Genomic DNA, 8,189 nt, shown 5'->3' with positions numbered 1-8,189 from the left:
CCCCCGCCCGGACCCCATTCCTGCTGTCCCGTGGGCCTTCCTAGGGCTGGGAGCTGGAGCATCTGTCGGGGGTGACTCGCTTCCAGTAGCCCCTCTGTCAGTGGAGAAAGACAGGAAAGGGAGGAGCTGCCTTGTTTCCGGGAAGCTGTCAAGGACGTGTGGGCCTGGTCGTCGACCTTTAAGCATCAAGGCGTTTGAATCCCTGCCTGTCGCCAAAGAGCAAGGGAAGTGTTGGCTAAGCCACCAAGAAACTTCTGTAGGAGTAGCCAGACCTCCCAGGGAGAACCTTACCTCCCCGTATTTTCAAGTTTCCTGAGTTCAAATATTTGGACTTCAGGGAGATTGGTGGTCATAAATAGGAGCCTGGAGGCAAGGTTGTGTGTCCTAGGCAGCCCACAGCACTCACTTTGCACCTGCGCTGCGCTGTGGGATGGGGGCTACAGAAATGGCTGAGGCCTTCAGACTTGTGGACAAGGAAGGTGACAGCCTGCACAGCCCATCGTGGCACTCTGCGATAAGTTCTGAGATTGAGGTGTTGACAAAGCCCTGTGAGGACCTGGAACAGTTGGTTTAGCTTTTGGGGGTGTCCTGGAGGGAGCTTTGAAAGCTGACTAGATGGAAGACAGAGGGGAAGCCCGTCTCTTCTCTCGGTGTCCCTAGAATCTGGCACGAGGCCTGTCGGGTTGTAAGAGCGCAGTGAACATTAGGTGAATGACAAACAGTGTTTCAGGCAGAAGCAGCTGCTCCTGAGCAGTTGTGGTCATATGGTTTGGCATTTGGGTACTAATGTGAAATTCACTGTGGCCAGAGTAGCATATATTCCGGAGGGTAGGATGGAATGACAAGAAGTAGGTACAGGCAGAGGTTTGAGCTAGCTGGGCAAGGTGCTTTGTGATCCAGGGTGAGGAATGGGAATGTGCTTGTGCGGCAGGTAGGGAGCCAGAGTGTTCGATCAGGGGACCAAGACTGGAGGCAGGAAGCCCTGCAGGGGAGGGGTGGTGAGACCGCCCTGCCCGGGAGGAGAATGAGCTCCCCTTGCATAGGTGCACTTCGGGCCTCTCCATCCTGACCTGGGCTGTGCCAGTCCTTCCCTGGTGCTCTGAGGTCTGTGGAGCCAGGCAGGTGGGCAGTGAATGAGTGTCTGCCCTGGATGCCCTAGCTGCGTGGCTGCATCGTTCTGGGGGCTCAGAATAGTGGAGGCCTTCTGTTTGTCTTCAGAAGTTTACCAGGTTGGCTCAGAGCAGACACTCTGAAATCTCCCTGCTTTATGTTGTGCCCCACAGGTGTTTTCCTTTCAGAACGGGGCTTTTCAGTCTGCTTTTGCTGTGTTTGAACCAATTTCAAGGACCTAGAACTCCATGTGTGAAGACTGGGCTTTTTTGCCTGGATGACCGTAGGCTAAGTTTGCTCTGACGGGAGTTCGGTCACAGCCGGAGGTTGGATGGAGAAGCGGGAGCAGAGGGGAGGCGTATCGACTCAGCACTGGTATCAGTAGCCCGTGGATGCACGTGGTATAAAACAAAGTCTGGGGTGGGCCAGCTTGTCTCACTCTGTAAAGAGGGCCTCCCCATCACCCTCTCCTAAAGAAACCCGACACTTGAGGCCTCCTAGACAGGCTGGCATTCTGTGCTGGGGTCCAGGGTGGGTAGGTGAAGAGGGCACTGCAGGCAGTGACTCAGGGCCACGCCTCTCCACCACTCAGATCCTGATCTCGGCTGATGACGAGATGGAGGAGTCCGATGTGGAGGAGGACCTCCGGAGACTGACCCCCCTGAAGCCCGCGAAGAAAAAGAAGCACCGCTTCGGGCTGCCTGTATGACGCATCCTCGAGCTGGGGTCGGGTCGGGGCCCAGCCAGCCGCCGGTTGGCCGAGGGTCGCTCCGCTGCGTCTTCCCTCCCCTCCTCTCTCTGCCCCTCTTCTACCTCCACTCCTCCCACGGTCTCTGCCCACTCCTAGACTACTGTGACCCGAGGGAGGGAGGCCGCTGGCCCGGCGTGGCAGCTGGAGGTCCCCACTCAGTTGCACTACAAACACTGACCAAATATGCAAGCGAGGTGTTTTGTTTGTGTGTTGTCGTCCCAAGCGGTGTTGTGAGGGACCCAGAAGCCCTGTCCTGCGTCTGGCCGGGTGGCCTCGAGGATGAGAACTCACGTGCACACAGACCGTGGGTGGAGCCTTTCGCCAAGGCTTGGGGGAATGTGAAGACGTAACACGTTTGGGGGCTAAAAGTTACACATTGACCAGGTTGGAACCGCAACGCTTTCCTACTCGAAATGGCTTTTGTAACTATTGATTTCTATAGCTGGTTTTATGAGCTGTCACAGTGTTAATGTTTTTTGAGTATATGTTTATTTCCTATGGGACTCATGGGCAAAACATAGATTTTTAAGTCTTCCGTATACTGTTAACTTTTATATTTTTAAGTTATATTTTCATACTATTGTATTTAAAAACTCTTTTTAATCCCCAGAGAAATGGGTTTGTTTGCCTTTCGTGGGTTGTGAACTGGTGGGTGGGAAAAGTCGGGAATTTTTTATTTGGAATATTGTTAGGTAATCTACGATCAGATGAGGTAAATGATTCCGGTAGGAAGGGAGGTGGGCCCTCATCTGAAATCAACAAACCCAGTGGTTCTGCAAAGATCAGGCCTGAGCAGGAGGTGGCCAGTCCAAATGTGGATCCAGGGCCCTGTGAGGGTGGAATAGGAAGGGCTCTGCCCAGGGCCCACCAGCTCCTTGGCACTTCTGCCGGCAGGTTAGAGGTCTTACTGAAACATGCTGGAAAAAGGAGCGTAAGAGGATTTTGTGTCCAGAGAAACTGAGACTCCGAGGCCACTCCTGTTTGTTCCCTGCCTCTCTTCAGAGCCTCCAGATCTGAAGTTTAAAACACAGTCTTGGCCTCCCCGCCTCCCATGGTGCAGCCTTCAGAACCAGCCTCTGGACCCAGCTCTGGGAACTTCCTCTCAGGCTACGCCTTGCCTGTCAGCTTAGTGTTGTCGACTCGTCTTTTAGAGAACGCCTGTCTGACCAAGTGATCCTGTTTTTCACATCCTCCAGAGCAGCGGGTGGAGGTGAGCGAGCTTGCTCTCTGCGTCCACAGGCAGGACGAGGTGCTTCAAAGCTTGTAGCCCCCACTCCCCAGCATGGGCACAGGCCCCGTGGCTTTGGGAGTCTGCTGCCCAGCAGTGGAATGGGCTGACCCAGGCACTTGCCCTGCTGTGGGAGCAGCAGCCCAGTGTTTTGTCCCAGCCCAGAGGCAGTCATGGAAGTTTAGGAATAGAGAACCGCGTGGCTAAGGTGCGAGCTGGAAGTGAGATCAGTGCAGGGAGGCCACACCACCCAGAACCTTCTTTTTAGGTTCCTACCTAAAAACCTACATAAAAACATGTCACTCAAACAGATTGGGTCTGAATTGTGGCATGTGAGCCACGCTGTTAAACCAGGCATCCTGAGCCTGTCCTCTGCCTCCCACGGTCTCACCTGCGTGGGTCATGGAGGGACGAGCCTTGCGGAGGCCTTCTCAGCCTGTCGTCCTGTAGGAGTCCGGAGGGCCAGAGGAGCTGGGACCTGAATTGCAGTGGGCGGCGACTCTGTTACGCTGGGCACCTGCAGCTGGAGAGGAGAGCAGGGTGAGATCGGAGCCCATCTCCATCCACCCTCCCTTAGCTTTGCTCTCATTTTGTGCTCCTCCCCCTTCCCACCCTCCGCTGTCTTAGTGGGGGGCTCCCCACTGGGAAGACCAGGGCTGACGTCGTCGGTCCTGGTAGGTGGCAGGCATCGCTGACTTGCCTTACTCTGTCCTCCTGTTTTGTCTTGGTTTGAATAACCTGTGGCCACAGCTGTTTTCTGCACCTCCCTGAGCCCAGAATCTGAGCTTCACTTTCACTCTTGAGCTCCTCGTGTTTCCAAACCAGGGACGAGGGTGGGGAAGCCACAGGTGTGAAGGATGGAAACTATGGGTTATACAGACCCCAGACGATCTGCTCATCTCAAGGCTCATCCCAGCGCCTGCTGGGCAGTGGGTTTGGGGGACAAAGAGGTAGCGAGCGAGCAGTGGTTTCTCCCTGTATCCTGATTTTGAAAGGGCTTTAGTCTCTGAGCCTCAGTTGTATAGCTGGCTAACTAGGACATGGACGTCCAACAGGGAGTCTGATCGTACAGGGCCTTGTCAGCGTGCGGGCCTAAACGGCCTGGCCTGATGTGTTTGGCCTTATCCCTAGGATAAGCTTCCTCACCACCTGCTCCAAGGTGCCTTATGAGGTGCAGCTCTTCACCTGCCACATGGCAAGCATCATTGTGCTTGAGAAACCACGGAACACCAACTGTGTATTGTGCGCCATCCGTCTGATTTGTCCAAATCTGGACCTCAGCCAAGCCACCCTTAATGGAAACTTGTAAGTCAAGGCCATGAACAAGTTTCTTGTAACTGATAGAAATAACCCGATGAGGTACAGCTGTCATATCCGAATGGAAGAGATCGTTGTTGCCCATTTTCCCTTTCGCTGACAGTGGGTTGTTGACAATGGCAAGGAGGGATGTTGGTGAGATCCCAGGCAGTGGCTTCTTGGTCTGCTCAGCCCAAAGCCCTCTCACGTGAAGGCCCGCCTTCGGGCACACTGGTGGCCTCCTGCCTCAAGCTTTAACCTGTGCCTCTTCCTGACAACAAGGAGTCATGGGTTAGGTTGACCTGTCATGCCTTTAAAGGGGAAATATATATAAAGGCTCAAATTCAGGTTGTTTCTTCCCCTCTTCAGTGTGGGCCTGGAGGCTGTAGCCCAGAGTCCCCGTCTGAAGGCTGCCCCAGGAGCCTGGAAGGAGCAGCAGCTGTCAGCAGCTCACTCTGCCCTCCAGACTGCAATTCACTGGCCTTTTTGCAGCCAAGCAAATGCAGAAGGCTCTGGGAACTTGCCGTCAGCCAGAGCAGCCACCTTGTAGGGGGCGGGGCTGGCCTTTAGAAGTTTCAAACATTTCCAACTAGGAGTGGAGAGCTCTGTGTTTTACCCTGTGAAACATTGGCAGCTCTGAAGGGCTTTGCTCTTGGGGAGGGACCTTGAGCTCCTGAGTGGGTGGGTGGGTTGGTTTAATTTGATTTCTCTTTTCGTGAAGTTTATTAGAAGTCAGACCTACGTGAGCAAACCATGACCGACTTCCACTGCCCTCCCAGCGCGGGTGGTTAAATCTGTGGTGTTACGATTCACAGAAACACATTTTTGAAATGAAAGGGAAGACGATGTACTTAACATTGTAAAGTGGTTTACAATAAAGTTTGACATCTTATTACAGTTTTTTTTAAAAAAGAAACCATCACTTTTGTGGTTGTTGGTTGTATGTTCTGTGAAGTTGAAACAGCTTAGTGGGGGTCAAGAAAACGTCCCCGGTGAGTTAGAAGGTTCTCCCCAGAAAATAGAGTGAGAATGAATCTGACATCTCCTTATGGCAGATGTGGGAGCCAAAACCTGCCAAGGGGAAAAAAACAAACATACTCTTGCCATTTCCACTTCCCTGTTAATGCGAGTAAAAGCTACTCTGCCTGCCCCCCGCCCCCCTGAGGAGCGAAGGGTGCCGGAGAGATGGAGTGTGAGGCGTGAACATCCCACATCCTTGTTCCTGAGGCCACAGGGCTGGAAGGCAGGTGCCCACCCTGGGCAGAGCTGGCTGTGGGGGCCGAGCTGAAGTGCTGGGAGCCAGCAGCAGTGCCCTCACAGGCCAGGGCTGCCCTCAGTGCCTTTTGGCCCCTGTTTGGAGCCCTGGGTCTGTGCCCGTCCAGAGGCATTCCTCATGTCAGCACTCGTCTCAGCTGGAGCCTGGCAGGGCTCGCATTGGCCTCCTGGGGCCAGGACCAGGCAGGGGGTATTGGGGTGGGATGAGGTCTGACAGCAGCAGAGCGGTGTTTCAGACAGCCAGACATCAGTGCCTGGTTGGGTTTTGTCTGCCTGGAGCCTTCAAGGATAAAAATACTCTCCATCACAAACTGACAAGGAGCTTGGGCATGTCTCATCCAATGAGGCGGACCCTGACCTCCTACCCACATCCACTCCTACCCTCACCTCAGGCTTGGAGTCCTTCCCTGTGCCCCGGGGGTCTTCCCTTCAAGGATGGGGTGTTAGGAACTAGCAGAGAAGAGCTAAGTGACCTTCAGGGAGTCTGTGCCTCTGTCCATGCCTTGAGTGGGCTTCACTCTTGCCCACCCTCTCACACCCTAAATGTCCTTGGGCCAGGTGCCCTTCGGTGACCTCGTCTCAGGCAGAGGCTCTGTGCTGTTTCCTGCCTTCAGCTCACCGGTACCCTTACCACAAAGCATGGTTTCCTCCCGGCCCTTCCTGGGGGCTTTGCTCCCTCCTTCATCCTGTTGCTAAACTTGCACTGGGAGCTGGACAGAGGGCAGGGGCATCAGCAAAAATGCAGATGGAGCAGCTCCCAGGCTTCCCTTGGCAGCAGCCTTCTGTACCTGTGAGCCAGGGGTAGCCCCCATGCTCTGAGTCCACTGTGAGAGCCCAGCGAGCTGGGTGTGAGCACATGCTCCCCAGCGGCAGATGCAGGAAGCCCTCTTCCCTGCTGCCATGTGAGTCTGGGAAGTCTCTTTCCTCTGGAATCCAGGGAAGGGGTAGAAGAGAGAGAAAAACAAGCTCAGAGCTGTCCACCCTGGCTCAGGGCCCTCTCTTTCCTCCGGGACACCCCCCATGCTGGGATGGACTATCGCAGATGGGCAGCTCGGAGTGCCACACGCACGTTACAGGACCTACGTTCATAAACGCGAGTCTCTGCCAGGCCCAGCACCTCCCACCTGCCAGAGAGCAGCTGTCCTCAAGGGTACGGGGTCTCCCCAGCTGTCTTCTTTCACCAGGACTGCAGCCCCCCAGGCAGCAGTGCTCAGCGAGCCCCCATCATCTCCAAGAATAAACTGTGAAGCCAGCGGCTGTGTGGATCTGAATCATCAGGGAGCTGTCAGAGGAGGGGGAGTGACTTCCCGGGACAGGCAAGCCAACTATATAAGGCCCAGAGGGCTGGGCGCCACTCAGATCTCTTTCACAGCCACTGCCTTCCAGGGAGCAGTTCCCCATACCCACCATGTCCCAGGTAGGAGGGCCCAGCACAGGCCCTGCTCATGCCAGGGGGTGGGGGTGGAGGATGGATGCTATCATCTTTAGCAGCTGTGTCTTGAGCTGAGCTCTGGGCATAAACACAGGAGGCTCTGCCTCCCCTGGAAGACCGGGGCTCAGGGAGGACAGGCACACAGATGGTGTGAGGCTACAACAGCCATGGCCCCAGAGCTCCCAGTTTGTGGAAAAAGGGCAGAGACTCGGGGTCAGAAAGGCTTCCTGGAGGAGGAGTGAGGCCTTGAATTGGCTTGAGTTAAGTGAGCAGGGAAGAGGGGTCTTGGCCAAGGCACAGTGCTGGGAAAGGGCTCTCAGCCTCGAGGCCTCAGGTTGTAAGATGAGGCTCTGGGCTCTCCAAGGCTGGCACTCAGGAAGCCCCCATCAAGAAGAAGCGCCCCCCTGTGAAGGAGGAGGACCTGAAGGGGGCCCGAGGGAAGCTGACCAAGAACCAGGAGATCAAGTCCAAGACCTACCAGGTCATGCAGGAGTGTGGTGAGTGTTCTTGGGACGATGGGCTCCAGGGGCGCAGATGTGTGTCAGTAGGAGGGAGGATGGGGTTGGGGGGAGGTCCCATGGGTCCTTTTTCTAAGAGTTCAGAGCCTGTGAGCTCAGCAGGGCGCTCCCCACAAAAGGGGCCTTTCCTCCCTAGGAAGCCAGGCCGTGCCCCTGACTACACCTCTTCCCCATCCTCCCCACAGAGCAAGCTGGTTCTGCCGCCCCATCGGTGTTCAGCCTCGCCCGGACTGGCACCGAGACTGTTTTTGAGAAGCCCAAAGACGGACCCGCCAAGAGTGTCTTTGGCTGAGAAGTGCGCACCACGCCCCTCGCCGTCAGCAACACCTAGACACAGGAGCCTTTCCCAAGAACTCTTTTTTTATGCCAGAACATAGCTTCTCACCCACGGCCTCTGGGATTGGCACCCTCCCCAACAGCCCTGGCCCCTGACCCCAGGGTCTCTGCACCAGCACCTGGGCAGCACCAATAAAGAGGATGCCCAAGTGGCCCCAGCATTTGGAGGGTGTTGGTTGGTCACTGGCCATGGCCACTAAATGCAGGGGAGGGGTGGACAACGTAGGTGTGGGGCATGTTCTG

General features: G+C 55.5%; 1 protein-coding gene across 1 annotated transcript in view; it reads left to right on the top strand.

The window, feature by feature from the left end:
- Positions 1-2,470, top strand: part of STIMATE (STIM activating enhancer) — a 50,252-nt gene extending 47,782 nt beyond the window's left edge. Inside the window, exon 8 of the mRNA XM_007451880.1 lies at positions 1,703-2,470. Within this exon, the coding sequence (XP_007451942.1) occupies positions 1,703-1,819 (117 nt within the window). The 3' untranslated portion in view covers positions 1,820-2,470. The remainder of the gene's footprint in view (positions 1-1,702) is intronic.
- Positions 2,471-8,189: the final 5,719 nt, after the last annotated feature.

The sequence above is a fragment of the Lipotes vexillifer genome, unplaced genomic scaffold, assembly GCF_000442215.2.
Source record: "Lipotes vexillifer unplaced genomic scaffold, Lipotes_vexillifer_v1.1 scaffold500, whole genome shotgun sequence".
Classification (NCBI taxonomy): domain Eukaryota; kingdom Metazoa; phylum Chordata; class Mammalia; order Artiodactyla; family Lipotidae; genus Lipotes; species Lipotes vexillifer.
This window is presented reverse-complemented; position numbering and strand designations above follow the sequence as displayed.